At 40.1% G+C, this 22,349-nt stretch overlaps 1 protein-coding gene across 2 annotated transcripts in view; it reads left to right on the top strand.

The window, feature by feature from the left end:
- The first annotated feature begins 9,680 nt into the window (after nt 1-9,680).
- The window catches only part of LOC121513106 (nuclear factor of activated T-cells, cytoplasmic 1-like), a 106,159-nt gene continuing 93,490 nt past the window's right edge, over nt 9,681-22,349 (top strand). Inside the window, exons 1-2 of one of the 2 annotated variants that reach the window (XM_041792625.1) lie at nt 9,681-10,141; nt 18,184-19,282. In XM_041792625.1, the coding sequence (XP_041648559.1) occupies nt 10,027-10,141; nt 18,184-19,282 (1,214 nt within the window). In that variant the 5' untranslated portion in view covers nt 9,681-10,026. Of the gene's footprint in view, nt 10,142-12,884; nt 12,993-18,183; nt 19,283-22,349 lie in introns of those variants that run through there. The other variant, XM_041792626.1, reaches the window with a different exon arrangement.

Below are 22,349 nucleotides of genomic sequence, written 5' to 3'. Positions count from 1 at the left end.
CAAGAACAAATGAAAAAACAAAGTCATTGAAATCTATCAGTCTGGAAAAGGATACAAAGCCATTTCCAAGGCTTTGGGACTCCAGCACAACCACAGTCAGAGCCATTATCCAAAAATGGAGAAAACAAGGAACAGTGGTGAACCTTCCCAGGAGTGGTCGGCCAACCAAAATCACTCTGAGAGTGCAACGACGACTCATCCAGGAGGTCACAAAAGAACCTAGAATGACATCAGAAGACCTGTGGGCCTCACTGGCCTCAGTTAAGGTCAGTGTTCATGCCTCAACCATAAGAAAGACACTGGACAAAAATGGCACCTATGGGAGAGTTCCAAGGCCAAAACCACTGCTGACCAAAAGAGCACAAAGGCTCGTCTCACATTTTCCAAGAAACGTCTTGCTGATCTCCAAGACTTTTGGAGAATATTCTGTGCACTGATGAGACAGAAGTTGAACTTTTTGAAAGGTTTGAATCCCGTTACATCAGGCGTAAAAATAAAAAGAACATCATACTGACAGTCAAACGTGGTGTCAGTGTGATGGTCTGGGGCTGCTTTGCTACTTCAGGACCTGGACCACTTGCTGTGATTGATGGAACAATGAATTCTGCTGTCTACCAGAAAATCCTGAAGGTGAACGTCCGGCCATCAGTATGTGCCCTCAAGCTCAAGCGCTCTTGGGTTATGCAGCAGGACAACGACCCGAAATACACCTGCAAGTCCACTTCTCAATGGCTCAAGAAAAACTAAATTAAGGTTTTGGAGTGGCCCAGTCAGGGTTCGGACTTAAATCCAACTGAGATGCTGTGGTGTGACCTTAAACAGCAGTTCATGGTGGAAAACCCTCCAACATGGCTGAGTTAAAGCAATTCTGTGAAGAAGAGTGGGTCAAAATTCCTCCACAGTGATGAGAAAGACTCATCACACGTTATCGCAAACGCTTGATTTCAGTTATTGCTGCCAAGGGTGGCACAACTAGTTATTAGGTTCAGGGGCAATTACTTTTTCACACAGGGCCAGAGAGGTTTGGATTTTTTCTCCCCTTAAAAAATTAAATAATCTTTCAAACACTGCATTTTCCATTTGCTTGGTTTTTCTTTGTGGAATATAAAAATTGGTTTGATGATCCGAAACATTTAAGTGTGATAAATATGCAAAAAACTCAGGAATCAGAAAGGGGGCAAATACTTTTTCACACCACTGTAAATGAATTTGCCAGATTCCGTGTCTGTCGTCAGGCAAATCCATCTCTTAAACAATTGCGCCGAACCCTAAATGGTTTAGTCAGCAACAATTTAGGAGAATGAGGTGATAGCTACAGGTGGGGTCTAGTTATACTGAAACCCAATAGCAATGACTCCCACTAGTGCAGTGATTAGCTCGGATATAGCTGTATAGCACAAGGGTGGAGCCAGGCTTCTGAAATTTTAGGGGCTAGGCTCAAAAGGGATGGAAAGGCTTTGCTTATCAGGCAGTAGTGTGCACTTTTTATGCAACTTGAAACACAGATTTAGAATTAAAATGCCAACAAACACATGCATCATCATATTTTTTTCTCAGTGGAATTGTGCCATGTTAAAGTTCAATAATTTTCACTTCTGCCTCCTAAAAAGTGTCTAATATTTACTTTTTCAGGTTACTTTGCATAGGTAGGGTAGGAAGAACATGAATAGCAACATATGGGGTTTCAGATCTTTATTTATTCACAAGAATGCAGAAACTGTATTTTTAGAGCTATGTTGAAAGTACTTTTATACTGCAGTGAGTGCATACATGGTTGATGGTAAAAAAAAAAAATGTCTTTTTTTTATCATGTTTGGCTTTAAGTATCAAGTTTCTGTGTTGTGTTCAGCAAAGCCCAATTGTCATTTACTGTATATCTTTTTGCATTTATCTATCATAGCATACAGAAGCAATGAAGTGTTAACCTACCCTGAAAGATTAGAGGCCTTTTAGAAAACACAACACACAACTCCGGAGCTGAAAATGCGTCCACCCTCATGCTGTCTGCTGGTCACTTGTTGGCTTTAAAGTCCTCAATCAAACCAGCTGCAAAAGTGGCACTACAAACCTGGTGGATGTACCCCAGAATGCTTTATGCAGCTTATCATTTGCTTGTAATACACAAAGAATGGGAACAAAATTGCACTAAAGTGAGATTGCATACAGGTGGTGAGGTTGCCATTTGCACAGATCACAGTTATATATTAAAGCACCACTCTACAGAAGACCGTCTACTTATAGATGAAAAAGTGGGTTTAAAAGTCTATTTTATACACTGAATTTTCTAAGTCTAAGTCATTTATCCTTTCAAACCTCTAACGATCACCCTAACCCTACCACAGACACCTGTTACACAAGTCTGAAATCTTTATGTACACAACTACTATCTGCACTGTTTCTTCCCTTTTCTTCTAGCACAGAATCTTAGTCAATGGCTGTGTGACGATGACAGTGTGGCTCCTTTGGTTTACGAGCCAGACATTTACGTTACTTCCCATTCTTAAGAGGAATCTCAGAAAAAACCCCATTGCTAAACATACAGCAGAATCCAGACATGCCTAAAATAGCTCCAAGCAGTTCTCTATTGTGAGCACCAAAGTATGCACTTCCATTTGTCTGAGCACAACAAAGAAAAGGAGAAGTGGGGAAGTGTGTACAACTTGTTGTGTTACGCTCATGCCAACAAACTGGCCACAGATTTACCTTCATTAACCGCAGACTTCTTCCCTCATTCTTCTCCGGCAACGGTCCAAAAAGATGACTAGCAGACACGTGTACAGCCGCTGGAGCTGCAGGGTTAAACCAGGCTGAGTAATAAACTTGTATCAACAGAGTGAGCGCCAGTGAGTGTTTACTGCTATTTAAAAGCTGCCTGATTCAAGTCATGGCTCTCAGAAAAACATAGAAAATAGATAATAACATGGTAGGGTGCTCAAGATGCAAGTGCGCACATTTCCCCGGATATGTCAAACATGAATTATATGTTGTAAAAAGAGGGGATTAACCGTGCAGCTTTGAGGGTTTGGAGCCTTAAATTTTATGTATGGCAGAGATTCTCCTGCACTTCTTTTGGTTTACATGTCTCGTTAGCGTCCAAATTAATATCTGCCTCCTTCTCCTTTATTTTCCTACTGGTAGCATTCCTGATGTCTAGACAAACAAATATGACAGGACTAAGCCCACAGCTCAGAGAGCTTTATAACTTATAGCTGTCATCATTTGATCGATCTTTTACATGTAAATCTTCTAAAGAGAGTTCTGAGAACCAGTTTCTGGCTATGCAAAGATGCAGCCTGAATCCTGGGCCAAACCACTGGTAGTAAACATCAGAAACTGGCATTAGGCACAGCTTGAGTGCTGAAAAGCCGTTCTAGCCATTTATTAAATCATCACTGCAATTTGGGAAGATTTCCATTCCCTAGAAAGTAATGCATCACACGCTGGAGACACGTAGGAATAACAGAGGAGAATCTGAGGAAAACAACTGAGTTTGAGCTCTAAATTAAACAGTCCTGACATTATGATTATGCATATATATCAAAACTAGCCTTTCTTTTCTGTGTAAGTGCCAAAACAGTTAAAGGAGGGACAAAGCAACATAAAAAACAGGTTTGCATAAATGTAAAAGCGACTCTGTTTACAAGACACACACTGCAACGAAATGTTCTTTCTCCAGCGAAACACACGAGCGAGGAGCAGGCCTCTCATAAATCTGAGCACAAGACACGCTCTCTAATGTTCTCCGCAGACATGTTGTGGCTGCTCAGTGCGTGCTGTGTCACAGGGCCAAATGTAGTAGCACTATAAATCATAATACAACATTTCCAGAGAAGATGTAAAGTGGATGCTCTTTCTCTGGTGTTGCATGCTTGAATCATAGGCTTTAATGACAATTCAACACATATCACTGTAATGAACAGAACCAGATTAACGAGAAACTGCATCTATGGTTGTTGGTGAAGAATATGAGCATTAAATTACAATTGTGATGCAGAATATTGGATTATTATAAACAGAGACTTGGAAATGTTGTGACATTGTGGCTTCAAACACTATTGAGCAACTAAGAAACAAAAGCTGGCTGTATACTAGACAACTGAAAAAGTTTAACCAATTTTATAGATCTGGAGACCACAGATTAAAGGACTGTTTCAACTGATTTTTAACGATAAAATCCTCTAAAGCAGTGGTTCCCAAGTGGTGGGTCTGGACCCAAAAGTGGGTCTTGGAGCTCTTTCTAGTGGGTCGCAAACAAGTGCCTGGAAAAAAATAGTGGCAAAAAGTCTATAATGTATGGAAGCCCCAGGTGGACACACATACTTTTTATTTTACTTACTTTTCCAGTCTCAGTTCTTATTTTCTCAAGATTTCCACGTATTTAAATACATTTCTTGGGGTAACAAAGCTGGTTTTAATAATTTACTAATATTGCATTCTGTCAAGGAGAAGGGAAGTAAAAACAAAATGTATGCATCCATGCTTTTTTATCTATGCACTTTTTTATGTGTTTGAGTTGTCCTGTCTCTTTGCTTGGTCGTGTTTTGTTCCATTTAAAGGGGTACTTCAACATTTTGGCAAATTCGCCCATTGCCACAACTCCTATATTCTTAGTAATAGGTCTGTTTCCTTTAGTTGTCGGTGCAAGCTGTTTCAGGATCTACAAACATGTGGTAAAAGCTGTTCCATCTGCAGTGATTTTCTTACAGAGAAAATAAAGATACAAACATATATATATACATATATATGACAAACAGAGTGAGTCAAGCTTCCTCATGCACCGCAGTTTAGGACACACTGTGGATTTAGAGCTCTGTAAAATTATGGCTTGGACCTTTCTGGAAGTCCAAAGGAGTCCAGCGCTATAGGGTTTATTTTGGCAGCCAACAGTCTCAGTATGGATGTTTTTATTTTAAAACCTTACCTCATGTGTAGTTTCAGTGAAACAGGGACTAATATTGGGCCTTGAAGAACTCGTAAGAAAGAGGAAAAGAAAAGGTGAAGTTGCCTCAGATCATTATAAGCCTGAACAGGATCAGGTTTTTAGATTACACATGCTGAATGAGCTGATGGTCGTCATGTCTGTCACTTTGAAGACGGTCTAAAGAGCTCTGACTATTGTTGACTGACACTGTAGCTAATGTTTCTTCTCTCTGTAGCACAGAATCCATCAAGATAAGCTTTCAGCCTGCCACTGACCCACACCACACCACACGGTTTGAGAGTTGTACAACAACTAGTGAGAGCCCGTCCCACGGACAGCGCCAATCAGATGTGCCGCTACTTTTTTTTCCTACCGCTGGTTTGTATCATAATTCGTCTCCTAAAGTATGTGATGCCTCTTTTTCATCTCTGAGCTCACACATGCACATCAGCCAAGCCGCAGCTGACGCCACAGAGCTACCGTAGGCAAAGAAAACAGAGCGTACTTTCTTTCCCCCAGTGCTGTCTGCTTGTCCGCCTGCCCCACAGCCGGTCTGCCCCCAAAAGGCAGCCTGCTTCTGATTATGTGTGATCATCCTCCGGCTTTGCCAGCCACATTTCAGACTCAGGGGAGTCCTTTTTTTTTCCTCCAAATCTGGCCAGTGTTCAAAAGGAATTACACTGTAGCTTGTCTAAGCTGTTGTTAATTGCACTCATGGCAGCTAACAGCACTCAGTAAGATTCTAAAAGTGCTTATTGTGGTTTTTTTTGTTTGTCTTATTCATTTCAGTCATATTTTGAACCCACATATCCAATGGTTTCCAGTATTTTGCAAGTGCAAAAAGATATATATGAATCATCACTTCAGTCAAGAGTCTTCTATACCCCCCCTTGAGTGTCATAATAACATATAACATCCAGGATTAAAGCTTCAGTCATCAATGGAAACTTGAATTGTGTGTTTTTTGATACTTTAAATGGCTCTGAAATCACTGCAGATGAAAAGATAAATGCATATTCATATCCTGCAACATGTTTCAGCCATATCCGACCATCTCATCAGCCAACAGCATGATATGTTTTCACCTCTCTGAGTCATTTTATGATAATAAATCTCACAGCATCAACTAATAGCAACTATTACACTGATAAATGATAATAGGGCTGTCATTAAGGAAATATCCTCACAAGAAAACCTCAAAATTTCTCTGAACACAGGCAAAGTTATAGGAATCGCACCCGCAGATTCACCAGGGACTAAACTGATACAAAGAAGTGGAAAGCAGACATGAAAAACACGTTGTATTTCTGCTGTCAGAGGTTCAGGATAGTTATTGTGGGGGGATCTGTAAAACCATATTCCCCTCAAACATCAGGAAAACACATTTGGAAATGATATTTGATAGCGTTTGAGTTTTGATTTCAATCATAGGGATAGGCTGAATATTTGAATAATGGTGCTGATCATATAAACACAACTGCCAACAGCAACAAGGAAAGCTGTATCAGTAAATGTGCTGCAACATGATACTCTGATATTTGTGCAGGAGACCCCCAAACCTCCTCCCCTCCCTTCTTGGGGAGGCCAAAGGTCAGGATGTGGTACAGAAGAACATAAGATGGGTGCATTCATTGTTTTCTTATTCACAGGTAGAGCAATAAGAAAGATACAGGGATTAGTAATAATAAAAAAAGAGGTACATTAAAGTCACTTTGCAAGACAGGTGAAGGAGATTTCCATGCTGAGGAGGAGAATCACTAATCAAAAGCTGAGAGAAATTAAAATCTGTTATATTGGTCAAGTATGTGGACACAGGAATTTGGCTCCATGTTTACATCACTCTGATATTGCTGGTCACCTGACATACTACATGTACAGGTGACCAGCTCCTGACAGTCCCCCTGTGATTTAAATGAAACATCTGTGCATTTCTTTGGTTTAAATTTATGCTAGATCAAGCACCAGGGAAGGTTTTTGACCCTGTATAAACCAGCTCTACCCTTTCTCAAAATGCTCCATTTTCAGTGCATGTCTCTTTAAATACAAATGATCTTCTTCTCACCCAGCTTCTGTGGGGTGTGTCCACAGGAACAAGCTGTGTGCTTTCATGGCTGGGCTGAGAGACCAGGTAAGGGCCAGGTATTAGGGTGCACAGATTCTGATCAGACCGTCAGATTTCATGCTTTCAGATACACTAGGACCATAAAAAAGGACTAGGCTGGTATATTTCACATTGTGTGGGTCAAAAGATACTCCAGATACCTAAATATGTGAGGAAGAATACTAGATAGGTGTTAATTGTGTTTCCTTAAAGCAAAGGTAAGTTATAAGTTGAACTCTTAAGCACCACAAGTAAAAAAAAAAATAAACAAAAAACTATGGTACAGACCAATACATGTTAAAAATATTAATGCATGAAAACACAACAGCAACACTAGAGGTGCAATTTTGAATAATGAGATGAATATCCTTAGTCATACTTGCTATTTATTAAATATATTAGAGGTGGATAATGTAGTATTTTAAAGCATTTTTTGTGCCAGTGGTGGACTTTATGACACCCTTACATGTTTACCAGGTATTAAAAAAATATTAATTTCACAACATTTGGTGATTCAGTTGTGCTGTTTGGGGTTTAATTTATTTTGTATTGTTTTCTGTCATTTAAATCTGAGTTTGATAAAGTATTCTAACCATAGTTAGACATATTAACACTGTTGGTTGACACCTGGTCCATACAAGGGAATGCACAACTTGAGAATTTTTAAAGTCGACTTTCATGTGATAAAAGTCGACTTGGCTGCGACTAGTCATTGACGAAATCATTTTAAACAACCACAATACAACTGTACTGTATATATTTTGCAAATCATAATCCATATAGTCTTAACAACAGCAGTTTACAAACATTTTTGGTGCGAGTGCAAACAACAAAAGATTTTATCCAAAAAAAAAAGGAAAAAAAAAAACCCAAAGCAATTTAGAATGATTTACAGTAGTATATTTTATCCATTATTTTAAAAATACACACATTTTATTCAGTTTAGAATAAAAACATAGTCTTTGAGAAATGTATACAATAACTCCTTAAAATATAAATTTTAACATGATGCTTTGTGCATCACTGTATGCTTTAACCACCTTCAGAGACCCCTGTTTTAGAGACCAAAGATCATTAATGATACTGAGTAAAAGATATATTTTAAATAGGGATGCACAATAGCATCTGAATAATATAACTATCGGCAGACAAACAAATTTCTGCCAGTATAAGCTGTACATATCAGTAGTATAAATCAAATATTGACATTAAATATCACTAAAACTGTTCCATCAGCTATGGGGGGTTGCCTAGAGTGCCACACACCTAAGAAGACCCACAGTGAACCCTGAACATTTTGAATGAAGCCCCAAACATACAACAACAACCAGACTATTAACCTGCTCCTCTTTCAGCTCTGCTCGATTCAGCTGCTCTTTGCACTGGAGACACTTGGTGTTCTTTAAACAATAAAAACGTATGTACATATCAGTGTCTGCATTGGTATAGGCTCAAATCAATTTGGAAATATCAGTAAAAATCCAGTATTTTGAATCCCTTATTTTAAAGCAAGAACAACAGGACAGATACAAATGTGAAATATACTTATGCAAATGGCCAACAGTAGTTCATCAGCTCATAGAGGAGCATCAGAACTTAAATTCACCTAACTGAAAAATGTAACCTCTCTAGGCCAGGATGAACTTAAAACTATCAAACATCATCATATATCATTTTCTTTATTTACTCCCATGTAACCACACAGTAATCCATTAATCATTTTTTTTCAGTATGTCTAAAGGGTTCCACAAAACTATAATTTGCTTGATATGAAGAAATGTTTGGCTTTTTGAGGGGCTAAAAAATATGCTGCTGGAGCCAGGGGTCCTATCAATTTTTACATAAGCAAAATCTATTGTTATGCTATTTCAATCACTTACAGCCCATTATCTACATTCACCTGTTGTAAATTGAAAACATTTCAGACACAAACGTCATTATTTTGTGCACACTTATAGTGAATACATTTTGAGGCCCTCTGGACGGAGATCCAAAATGCTGACCTCTGCCTGGTAAAACCACCTGTGAGTCCACTCTATAGAGTAGGTTTGGTTAGTTTTATGTTTATTATAGTGGCAGTTTGTACTTTTAAATTGAATTTATTTTCTTTTACCCAAGCATCCCCTTCAACAATAGATTCACTAAATACTTAAAATACTTGAAATGAATGGATTTCTGTGTCTCTGTGTACATAAAACAAGTTTTTTCAGTAGTACTGATAAGAAATGTCCCTTTTTAACCTGGTAAAATCATATTTGAACTACTTTCTACTATATTTTTTTGCTAAAAGGAGAGGTGGTGAAAAAAAATGAGTGGGGCAAATTTCAGGTCCCCATGTAAATGATGTGGCAGCCATATCTCTCAGGGTGCTCCCCCTGATGCGACATGATACTCCTGAAGTTACAAAAACGAGCTTTACTCTCTGAGAGTGTTTAATGTGAGATAGTGAGAGCTGTGTCACTGATTGGCTGATTAAATTATAAATTAAAACGTTTGAAATCCTTCAGGACAGTGTCTCCCTCACTTTTTTCAAAGTCTCTCCCACACAAACACGCACGCGCTCACGCACGCCCCTCAGACACCCCTCCCTGCCTCCATCGCAGGGATCCCTGGGTGTTAGACATCATCAGACGGTCCAGGAGGTTGCTGGTCGCGTCATCCGCGGATGGGCGGCGCACTGGCAGGGTGTTTTCCAGATTTAAAAGCACCGGAGCCGGCCCCTCTGACAAACCGTGCTGCGTCATCGACCTGGGGACACTCTAGAAAAGCTTCAGTAGGCTGAGGAGAGCCAAACCCATCTCACCCACGCTCCCCTTCGCAGCACTACCTGCGCCGTATCCAGACCCACAAACACACCACTTCTCCGCGCGCAGTCAGTCCTGACTAGTTCACTCGCTTTTCTGCGAGTTATGCTTCCACTGAGTGCTGCATGAAGTGATACAGCTTTCAGTACTACCATCGTCGCTTCTTACAGTCGTAGAGAAAGTTGCGCATCGCTTGTTGAATGCAGGATACCTTCTGCCTCAATTCCAAGTTGAGCTTTGGAGCAACAGCCGGCAAGGAGCGGAGACTCCCGTGTGTCAGCTCTCTCAGCGCCGAGATGAAGTCTGCAGAAGAAGGTAAAGTAGGCTGCTGTTTCTCAAAGTATGATGTAATATGTCAAAAAGCGCTCCGATTTGCATATCCTGTCTTAATCTTTGACATTAAGATGTGTTTACACAGCTGTTAATGCAGGAGCCTTGTGCACTACTGTTAAGTGTAGGTCAAGCATTCAGAGAGGTGATACTAATGTCAATAAAGCAGATGCCAGTATGAGGAGCTAACAAAGTTTTTATTCTTTTTAGATGAAAGAAATGAGTTGTTAAACCCACATGCACATATCCTGAATCAAAACTCACTGGCAGATGTGTCACTGAAAATAGCATGTGTTATTTTTGTCACTTTGATTGTGCACAACTTGTAAAAAGTTAAGAATTAAGTAATGGTATTTTTATTACTGACACAGATGTCATCAAGCTTGTGTCAAGCACCTTTTTGTCTGATATACTGCTTTTCATGAGGATCAAATTAGCACCAAAGTAAACTGAGTGTCATGCACACCTGCATCCACACCATTAGGTGTCTCCAGCTGTCTTTGCAAGAGCTTTCAATCATGTGTGAATGAGGTGACCCTTCAGCTTCAATAAGGGATGCACAGATGCATCTTTATCAGCCAATACCAGAGGTTTTGACAAACACTGGCCATCGGCAAATGACACGGGCATGAACCAGTGCCACTATCAGATGTTCATTTGTTGTGCTTTATAGTTTAATGCAGGTATTTGGTACAAATTTAGAAAGGAGATGTAACCTCTTGGACAAACTTTGGTCTGTTTTTGTGGTCAAATGAGAGAAAATGTTGGCACTGTGGGAGATTTACACCAAAATCTCAATAAAAAGCCTCAGCATTGGTATTGATCGTTGGATAAATTATTAATGTAAACATTGGTATCTGCATCTACCCAAATTTTTACAACACATCCATGCATCTCTACTTTTTATTATTGCTCATAGTTGAAATGAAGGGGATTGTTTTATTTAATAATTCTATTTAACCTGTATTAACCAAGAAAAACCTCACTGAGATCAAAAATCTATTTTTTAAGTGTGTCCTGGTCACGACAGCATCAGCAAACAGAGTTTGTAACACTGCACAACTAATCTAATTGCAATTTAAAAATCAGACTGTGCAATTACATAATTGCATACAAAGCTGCAGTTGTTTTTGTGTTAAGTAGTACTTGAAAAACGCCTGCAGAAAAGCCTTTAAGTGCACAATAGTGCCACTATTGAACTTGTGGAAGTGCCTTTATCTTAGAAAAAGGAGAACCTTTACATTTTTTTGGAAAATATTACGTTATTTTGAAAGGCTTTCTGTGAAAATTAAGGTTTTGTAGTTAATATTTGTATGTTTTGAGTTCAAAACTATCATTCCTCTCGGCATTTCCCTTGATAACCAAGCCAAAAGCCTCATGTTACCATTTATTTATTATATCATTATTGCAATAATGTGCGGTATATTTGCAATCGCATATTATTACTGAATCGTGCAGCACTAGTTGGTTGTTTATTTCTAAAATGCACAGTCAAACCAAAGGTCAGTCATCAACCATTGCATATAAGATTCATAGATAGATGCATGGGTGATTGATTGTGCCAGTTTTCATTAAAATAATGCAGCATCTGTCCTTAAAAAACTTTCTGATTCAGCCTTTTCGCTTGTAGAAATTGGATTTGGTCAGTCAGAAAAAATGGCATGTCTATCTTGTCTCAATTCACTAAGTCTTCCACTGCTGATGTCACTGACTTTCTTGTGGATTTTGGGAATTTCATTTTGTCTTTGAGGTCTCAGAAGGACGATTGCGGGCTGTATTATTATTCATTTCAGTCCCTCACTCCTAAGCCTTATAATTGGTAACAGACGGTTGTGTTTGTGTGTACAGAGAAAGTTGTGCGTTCAGGGATGCTGGGTAGCTTTCATGACAAGGAGATGTGCTTAACCACACACAGCTTCAGCAGTACGCCAAAGGCTGCTTTACTTTCACACATATACATAAAGTCAATAGTAACACACACTGATGTAAGCGTGCATAGACGCACACACACTTTGCTGGTATTTTGCCACAGCCTGCAGTCAGCCATGTGCGATAAGTGGCCTCAGGGTTCTTAGTTCCAGAGGCTGCAGATAACTTCTGTGGGCGACCACCTATCTCTCCCTGAGGTCCCGTCAGTCTGAGCCCGGCCTAGACCACAATCCCCGTGCATAAACCCATCTATTCTTTAGTCACGCTGGTTTGGTTGTGGGGAGAGAGTGTTTTGATCGTGATAGCATAATAGAGAAAAATTGGGTAGAGCATAAAGAGCACGCTATAATCTGAGCGATAGTCTGTGTTTTCAAATTATCTCTGCTTACACCACATTTTGAAAGCTCTGCAAACAATTGAAGACTCTTGGCCGGTGTCCTGAAGTGAGTCATTTTATTTTTCTTTCATTTATATCACCCCACAAATTGTCTATGATCTGGTATAATTACATTAGTTCAGCAGAGGTGGCGCGTGTGACCTGAAAAAGCAGAGTTTCAACATCAGGCAGCACACGAGAGTGAAGGCCCCAGAGTGTTTGAGTGGGAGGCAGAAGACGTCAAGTTGGTTGCAGCATGGTGCGCTAATCTTGCACACGTTCAAAAGGGGTGAAAAAAACAGCTGCAACTTGAAGAAAAGTCAGTCAGGCCTGAAGTCAGGAGGTGTGTCACTGGGTGGAGAGGGCAGGAGATTATCATCTGTTCAGCACTAGAAGAGAGTAAACCAGAGGAGAGAAGCAGCAGAGACAGAGCTGAAGGCACAGAGATGAGTTTCCAGCATGAAGAGCAAGAGTTTGACTTCAGCTATATGTTTGAGTACAGCCAGGATGTTCAGAGTGAGCCAGAGAGAGGTGGGTAGTGTATTTGTGTATTTTCTCTAATCGATTGTTTCTGTATTGTAAATTACAAGGACACTCACCGAACGTATTTGTATCAGAGAAGTTTTTTTCTTCTTTAAAAAAGTTGTAAAAGAATATAGTAATTTACGAACTAGTGATGCACTGATCCAACTTTTGGGCTCTTACATGATCCAATACTTGGCTTTAATTTCTGCTGATACTGATCTCAACCGATGCTCATTTTATTATTTTCACATATTCCTCACTATAACAGAAAGACTGGGATCATTTATGTGTAAGACAGCAGCAGATTATCCCAACTTTGTAAGGATTTTAGATTAGGTCATAATAAAGATTTGATTATTTTTAGTGGTGCCCAGTCCACATAAAGCAGCTGAAACTGTGCACTCATCCATGGCCATGATTTTTTCGTTTTGTCAAAATTGTCCCTCAATATATCATGGGCTTTATTAGAAATAAAGCATTTCCTTGGTGACACTTAAAACCAAGTCGATGGTAAGCAATCTGCAGAAGTTTTTAGCTGTAGCACTGCACTGTGCAGTAACCTGTAGCTTCAGGTATCTGCAACAAATCTGTTAGCTTTTGCAAAAATCGACTCTGCTGATACATGTTCTCTTGTATCACTCTCAAGCACTCACTCCAAAAGTCTGGGTTGGGATCCACCATTGGATCAGTGAGAATTTTCTTGGGTGGCCAAATAGATTTTCAAAACAATAAAAACAAAACGCATTGTTCCAGACCAGACAACCACTGAAAGTCCAAGTAGTGAATGCAAAGACAGCCAGAAAGTTGGAAAATAAGTTAACGTTATCCATGCTTGCACCTGATATCAGCTCAACCAACCAGCCAATCAGATGACGCTGAAGGCAGACTTAATTGGTAATAATGTATATGAAACAAAGTTGTTGGCTTTTACCTTGTAAAAAGTTGGTCACCAGAAAAAAAGGTTGGGAAACACTGCTCCAGAGGCCAGGCTGAGCACGTCTTCAAATCACCACCCATACACTTCTCATCTTGGGATACTCTCTGCCTGTATAAAACTTCCAAACAGCTTAACATTTGCTGTTAGCACCCACAAAGGTAATGATATATGGACCTGAGCCTGTATAGCGCGTCTCTACTCAAGGTAGAGTACCCTTTCACTCCGTTTACTCCACATTCGTACACCGATGGAGAATCAGCCATTTTAGCTAATCCCATTCAGACGCCACCAACAAAGCAAGGGGAGCAAATTGGGGTTAAGTGTCTTGTCCAAGGACACATCGACATGGAGCTGGGGAATTGAACCCACAGTCTTCCGATTGCAGGACGACCAACTCTACCGACTGAACATTAGTCACCTCAATGCAATTGCAAGTTTTCCTTGTCTTTGTCACACAACTAACAATGTCAACTGCTTTATCTTGTTTTGTCTGCCTTCTTTGTGTAATCTTTTTGCGAAATTGCTTGACATAGAAGAAGATGTTGCCTTAAATCCTTCCAAGCTGATAGCTTTTGTTGTTAGCACCCTCGGTGCTATATTGGCCCAGCCTAGCAAAACTCACAGGTCTACCACTGCACTGAAAAACTAGTGGCTTAGCACAGGCAGATGCTTTGAAAATGGCATGGCATAGAAATTAGGTGTATAGATCAACCTTAAGGGTTGACCAAATCACTCATTCCATCATTCCATCATCCTCTGATCCAGCTATTTGAGTCAGTATCAGTTTGATGTCTGATATCAGGATCAGACCAGTTCATCCCTGCTGCTAACTGATGCCTTTTTCAGGTCAGTTACATGTAAAAGTCCTTACATTTTGGTTCTCAGTGCTTTTGAGTAAAATATGATTACGTAAAAATACCATTACAGCACTTAAAAGCATTTAGAAATTTCATTTATTTTCATCACACGTTCCTTAGCCCTCCTCTTGATAATTTGAGTGCATAATTGGCAGTCAGCTCTACTTTTATGATTCACATTTATGTTGAAATATCACCAAACCACTGATATCTTCACACCCCTGCTCAAATTATTGGAGAATAACGTCATGCTGTAAAATGATATCTAGTAAGGTAATGGCAATGTTTTTGAGTACAGTTACTAGTATTAAGGCTTAGTATCAGCATTGATATACCCAGTAATTTCATTAATATTGGTGCATCCCTACTTCTGACCCAATAGATACTATTTTAACCATAATTTCATCCAATATAAAGCCTCATTTTGTGAGTTTTGTTTCAAAAGAGAACTTGAAGAAAGAAAAAAAAAACTAAATTTTTCAATTTATAATTTTCTTGTATGTCATGTTGAATGAAAGGTGTTTAAAAGGCTTCAGCATTTACCATGTCTGATGCATGTGGCATAATAATTTCTGAAAATAGATACTCATTTTAGAACACCTCCCATAAGTGCGTTATGTGTCATCATTGCATGTGATATAGATCATTGTGGTTAACAAATATAGCACAGTACAACCAGGGGAATGCCCTTCACCAGGTCTCAATCTGAGTGATATTAACCCTGTGACCACTGTTCGCTCGTAGACATTCTCAATAAAAAGCTAGGCAGGAGTTGCAGCCACTACTACTCCAGAGCTTTCTCTGTCACTTAGAGTTAGAACATCATTGCACTTGTCTGCTTGTGATTTCCTTCTGTGCCTGTTTGTGCTTGCCCTTTGTTTGTGTGTGTACCACGGTGCATCTGTGTGTACCGCTGCAGCAAACTCTCTGACTTAATCACAAGCTCTGAGCGATGCGAGAGTGCTGTCAGTTTTCCACAGGGGAGGGCCTAATTCACTCAGTGAGTGATGCAATCAATCAAATAAAGCATCCATCAGCGCTGCTGGAGGAATTCCTGTAGAGTACATACGACAGCAGGGAGTGCCAAATAGAGCCTTAGATGAACTGATCAAACAAACAGAGTGGCAACTTGCAAGTAGACTGCTACCACATACAACTACTCTGAGCTGATTGCTAAGTTTCTCCAGATGTTTAGAACAAAGGGGGGGCAGAGATTTGCCATGAGACACACTGCTATTGTTGTCAAACGTGGTTCCTTGTAACACTAGAAAGGCCAGAATACCAGACCTACTAGAATGGCCGCTAGAGGTCATTCTGAATGCTAGACTAGCAACTCTTATCTGTAATGATAGATAACCAATACAAACAGAGATACATTTATTATGTTGGGATATCTTTAAAATATGTACACAAAATGGACATTTCAACTAGTTCATGTAGACATGTCTCAATATTACTTGTCATCACATACTGCAAACCATAATCATTCCACATAAACACACTTTTATTTGCAATAGATAATTCATCCAACACTCAGAACAAGAAAATAACACCTGGTTGTATCTGATTTGATGATAAAACATTCAATTTTGATCCCCTTTTATGGTTAAATAATCCAAGTATCATAAACTAGTTATAGAAAGTTTATTTTGGAGGTGGAATTGTTCTGATCACCAGAAAGTTTGGGCGTGACTTTTCCAGTAAATACTGTGGTGCAGTTACCACATACTGTCACCAATTTAACCAATATTTCCACTCAGAAAGCAGAGTAATAAGATGTTTAAGTCTTGTTAGATGTAGATGTCAGTTCAGTCATTATTAAAGTTTCCCTAAGGAGAAATGTTGCAAGCTACACTAAAGGAAGATGGCAAATGAAACGTGCTACGTCAAAGCATATTAATTATTGTTCATATTGTTTTTTACATTATCATAATAGTCATCATTTTATTTCATTTTTGTTATTGTTGATCAGATGTTTTGATGTCGGCCAAAACATTGTCATTCAAACCAGCCCTTGATTAGCACCACGGGACAGCCCAAAACCTCCTCAGTCTGGGTTATTTTAACTTCTAAATATCTCAACTTATTCAAATAGATAGCTTACTCTTAACCTTGCAAAGCAGATGGATTCCATGATTCCATGTGTGTCGGCAGGCAAATCCATCTTGCAAATCTCAAATTTGAAATGATTGTGCCAGGGCTGAGATCGGCTGTAGCTACTGGCGTGGTTAACCTGAACTGAGAGAGGGTAGCGATGGCTGCTGCCAGTGTAGCTTTGAGCTTGGATGTAGCTATACCATAGCAGCAATTTCATCAGAACAGGTGAAAGTTTGATGGAATGACATTTCCATCAAGGATTTTGTGGGTTTATTGAAGACAGCAGATCGACAGAAGGTGACAGCAAGATGTTCCTGTCTTCTTCCCTTTTTGGGCCATCCAAACATGAGAATTATATGCAGATTGTGAATGACATTGTGATTTTTATATGTTGCATACATTAAGAACAAATTATAATACTGGATCCAAACATGATGATGACGAAACTTTAAGATGCTTCCAAGTTAATGGTTAAAGTCTGAGACGTTGTATGTATAAAATCAGGTATGTCAGTGTATTGGTTGGACCAGAGGCATATAGCTGTTCTAAAATCTTTGTTCTGCAAGAAGTCTGTTTCTACTCTAAAGAGGTACTGAGTGTATTTTACACATGCAGGCTGAACCAATCTTCAATGAGCTCCCTTATTCTGATCAAAACTTAGAATAATTATATACTTACAACAGGGCCACATTTCTTTATTGTAAAAAGAGCAAAGAACAGCAGTGAAAGCTTTTCATGTTGGAAAGACGTTTTCGCTCTCTTCCGACTTGCATGAGTTTGCAATCGTTACAGTAAGGGTTTAGTTGACCCATAAGCCGATAAATACAATGGCTACTGTGGGTGTAGTGGTTAGCTCGGATGTAGCTATAGTAGTTTTGGCAGTTTTATCAGAACTGGGTTGCTTTTTTTTATCAAAACAAGAGCAAAGAACCTCACTGAAAGCTTTTCTTGACAGAGTAGATGATTTTGCACCTTTCCTGTCTGGCTTCGGCACAAGTTTTATCCACCGACAAGCTCCACTGTCAAACTACAGCAGCTCCTGTCTGTCGAGCTCAGGTTACTAATCTGAGCTGCACATGCTTGCTACCTCAGTTTGTCTTGTTGCTCTGATTAGCACATAATGAATGTGACATACAGAATGTCCGTCCGATCACCTTCTGAGAATTTTTTTTAAAAAGTCCAGCCCTTTCCAAATGCTTTGCAAAATATATTAATGCAACTGCCATGGTCTTTCTAGTGTTAAGTGAAAGCAACAAGTCTTCTTATTCAGTACTACATTTACTTATAATGTGCTTCTTTTTTACAGATGCATACAGCTACACCCCAAACGTCAGCTTGTCCCTGCCACTTGGTATGGGAAACCCCTGTCTTGCCACCCAGTACCACACCTTACAGTCCAGCCCAGTCATCTCAGTTTCATCCTGCCACCAGACTGGCTACAGCCTCCAAAATGAAAACCATGCAGCATCGGGCTATTACCTCCCTCATGGCCTGAGACCTAATGGGGCCCCAGCCCTGGAAAGCCCTCGCATAGAGATCACAGCCTACAGCCAATACCCGGAGGATGAGGTAGAAGAAAGCAGCAGTGAGGACCACATCATCAAACGAGGCGTTAACTCCATCGTGACACTAACGCTGCCTAATGCTGACGGCTACCGTGATCCCAGCTGCCTCAGCCCCGCCAGTAGCATCTCCTCACGTAGCTGTAACTCAGAGGCATCCTCTTACGAGTCCGGCTTCTACAACTATGACAACTCCCCACAGAACTCTCCCTGGCAGTCTCCTTGTGTTTCTCCCAAAGGCTCATCCTCGCTCCTCTCCTGCCATCACGCCAGTGGCCCAGTAGCTTCCCCTCACCACTCGCCCTCCACTTCCCCTCAGATAGGAGCAGTGGCTGAAGAAGGATGGCCAGCACAACCTCGTGGCTCCAGGCCGAACTCCCCGTCCTGCAGTGGAGGTAACAGCAGCAACAGCGGCGGCATGGGAAAGAGAAAGTACAGCTTCAACGGCACCCCGTATCGACAGACGTCCTGCTCACCTAACCAGTCGCCTACCCCATCCCCACATGGATCCCCAAGAGTCAGCGTCACGGATGAGAGCTGGCTCGCCAACACCAACCAGTACACCAACTCTGCCATTGTGGCCGCCATCAATGCTCTCACCACAGATGGAGTGGTTGACATGGGAGAAGGAATCCCGATTAAGACTCGGAAGACCATGTTGGATCACTCTCCGTCCATGAGCCTGAAGGTGGAGCCTGGTGGTGATGTAATGGGTCCTGATGGAGAGCTCTGCCATGAGGACTATCCCTCCCGCATGGCCCTGAAGAAAGAGAACTACTGTGGAGGGTTTCTGGATGTGCCACAGCACCCATACTCCTGGACCAAACCCAAGCCATACCTCAGGTGGGTCAAACTCCTTTCTCTATTCAGGATATAAGGGATGATTAATCAGATTTCAAATTCAAGTACAATTTTGGCTCCCAAAAATCATTAAAACAAGATAACCAATATATATCACTTACTGTGCCACATGCAATTTTGAGCTTGTTTTGTCCATAGGATACGTCATGCGGGATAATAAAAATATTTTCTATTTTTTATCATTAATGTCTATTTTTCTGTATGTTTATAGTCATAAAAATTTGTAACATTTGACAGTTTGATTCCTGCATGAGGGCGATTCAATCACATATCCCTCTAATGAAGATGCTGCCATGCATACAATTCTTTCCATCACCATCAAAGCATGGCAGTAGAATTTCAGCAATAAGCAAAAAACCCTTTGGTAGCTCAGTCTTTTTTAACATATCTGCAATCTGTAACTAAACATTGTTTAGTTTAGCTTTGGCTAGATCCATAAGCTTGAGGACCACTTCAAAAGGATTCATAGTAGTTGTCTTATAAACGGCAGGAAGCATACTCCATGGGCAGTACTTGCACGTGGGCAGAATACTTATTCAGCATGACAGGGACCATGGCACGGTCCTGCTTCACATCTCATAGCCATCAATCAATCAGTAATTCAATCACCTTTGTTTTTATAGTGGAAATTCATAACTGAAGTTATCTCAAGACACTTAACAAAGAGAGCAAGTCTACTAGAAAGGCCAAAGCCTTGCTAGGTTAGAAAGGGGAAGGGAGGTAGGGGGTGGGGGAGAAGCAGGATGAGAGAAAGAGGGATTCAGAAAGAGGGACAAGAGAAACAACAAGACAACAAATGGAAGACGAATGGCCATCAACTTATCTTACATTTTATAGGATATGGAAGAAGAAGCGATGACAGCCATGACTGATCAAAAACAAAATAATATGATGTTAGCATTAGCAGCTAGGATAATAATGAAATGTTTCCTTAAAATTGTATTTTAACTTTATTCTTGACGCTATGACTTTTCTCGCCCTTTTGACTTTTTTCTTGAAGTGCAAGGCATTATTTTTCCTTCATCCCTGGCCCTGATCCTCTTCTGTACTGACCTCAGTCATATGGAATCTGACCTGAGACAATGGAAAAACAACTTTCAGCATTTGATCACTGCCTCTTAAGGCAACAAGACAGATTTGTTTAGTGTATGAACAGTATAATATTTGTGTCATTCAAAATAACTTTTATAATGATTTTGTCATAATTGAGCAGCCCTACTTTGACGAGTTTATGTAACAAAAACCACAAAATTAAATAGCTATGACTTCCAAGATGAATGAACAGTCAATATTAAACCACATTTACAACTCTCTCATTGTTATTATTACCCAGACGACAATGTCTGATTCACTGTTGATTAGATATAAAGACACATTTACTGTTTCTGAATTTATGTCAGGTCTTTAAACTTTTCAGGCTACATGTAGACAAAACTAACAGTGCTCCAGCTTCATTTCCCATCTCTTTTATTTACATTTAGTGTGGTTTATTTATTGCAAAAAACAAGATTGCTTTAGTTTCTAATCTTCAAAGGCCATATCCAAAGAAATAAATCAAAAAGCTACATGCTCTGTACTTCCAGAAGATTTCTCTTTGAAGATAAAACTATTTCATAAATCATATTTCACAGGGAGGAGCTGCCAAGCATATGTATGACTGTTGTTATAGTAACTCCCACACAAACAGAAGTACGGATATTGTCACAATCACATGCACGGGCCCACGCAAATACAATCACTCACTAACCTGTTAAATTGATTTTTGGCTTTATAGTGAGGTCACTTTTTTCTGTTCAATTGTGTCCCTCATTTTTTTCCATGCTAATAACACACTTTCCTGTCGGAAATCAAGTGTTTGATTAAGATAGTGAGTTACAGGAAGTGATGGTGACAGGGTTGGCTGAAGGGGAAACTGTCTGTGGGTTAATCAGCCGGCTCGCTGCTTTGGCCAGTCGCGCCACCATCTCATCTCTTTAGCCTGATGTCATATACTGACCGGGCAGATAAAGCCCTGTGGGGGGAAATCAGTTCGTTTTGGGTCAACAAACAGCCCGCAAGCTCTACAAAGATGCCAGAGATTGGTTTCAGTAGAGCCACCCTTCAGGTCAGGGGTTTGCAGTGACCAGGCATCCGGCGTAGAGAAATATTGTCTTGCACATGTTTGTTTTGGTTTAGATATCTCCACGGTGTTCACATGGGAAGCTCAGACTCTCCATCTCAAGAACAATGATGGAGGAAAGGCAGCTGAGAGTTTGAGAAAGAGATCTCATGCTCTAATGCAGGGTGTGCTGCTGACCCTATTCTGTTATTTCACTACTATTGTCTTCCATACTACTTTTATATAACACATCTACATTGTCTTTTATACTAGAGTGCCTGTCCAGAAGAATTTCATAGTAATCAACTGAAGCAGATAATTATCGAATCAAAAGGCCGGCTGATTGCCAGTTTGTGTGATTTGTTTTTGTGCCCTAGAAATGTCTATCCTCCCGCTGTCACTTTCTTTACTCCCCGTGTCTTTTTCCACCTGTCACACCATAATACAAAACACACCGCCTTCTGACAAGGGCACATTCGCCTCTCATTTATTTATCATAGGAAGGGCCGCTAATTACTGCACAGGATGAAGGAATTACATGTCAGTGAATGACTTCAATTGATTAGATTAAAGCAGATGATGAAATGCAAGAGGATCAGGCCAGATGGATTACTTTAAAATGTCCCACTTTAAGGTTGATGTAAAGCAAGGTTTGAACCTTTTGGTTTGGATGACATTGGCAGTGGAAACTGTGGAGAAAATACAATGTAATAAGTGTTACCTTAGTGCAGAGGTTTTCAACTTTTTCTGCCATGGGATCGAGCCAAATTCTCCTGGAGAGGCACACCATATCCATATCTACACAGAATAGTCTCTTTAAAACATGTAACAGTATCTTTTGATGTCGTATAGCTTTAGCAATAACCTAAAGTTGTACAAATTCCCAAGGCACACCTAGACATGCCACATGTCGCACCATTTTGGAACCACTGCTTTAGAGAATCAAATTAG

Source organism: Cheilinus undulatus, linkage group 8 (assembly GCF_018320785.1).
Source record: "Cheilinus undulatus linkage group 8, ASM1832078v1, whole genome shotgun sequence".
NCBI lineage: Eukaryota > Metazoa > Chordata > Actinopteri > Labriformes > Labridae > Cheilinus > Cheilinus undulatus.
Note: the sequence above shows the minus strand (reverse complement) of the source record. Positions and strands in the feature narration are given on the sequence as shown.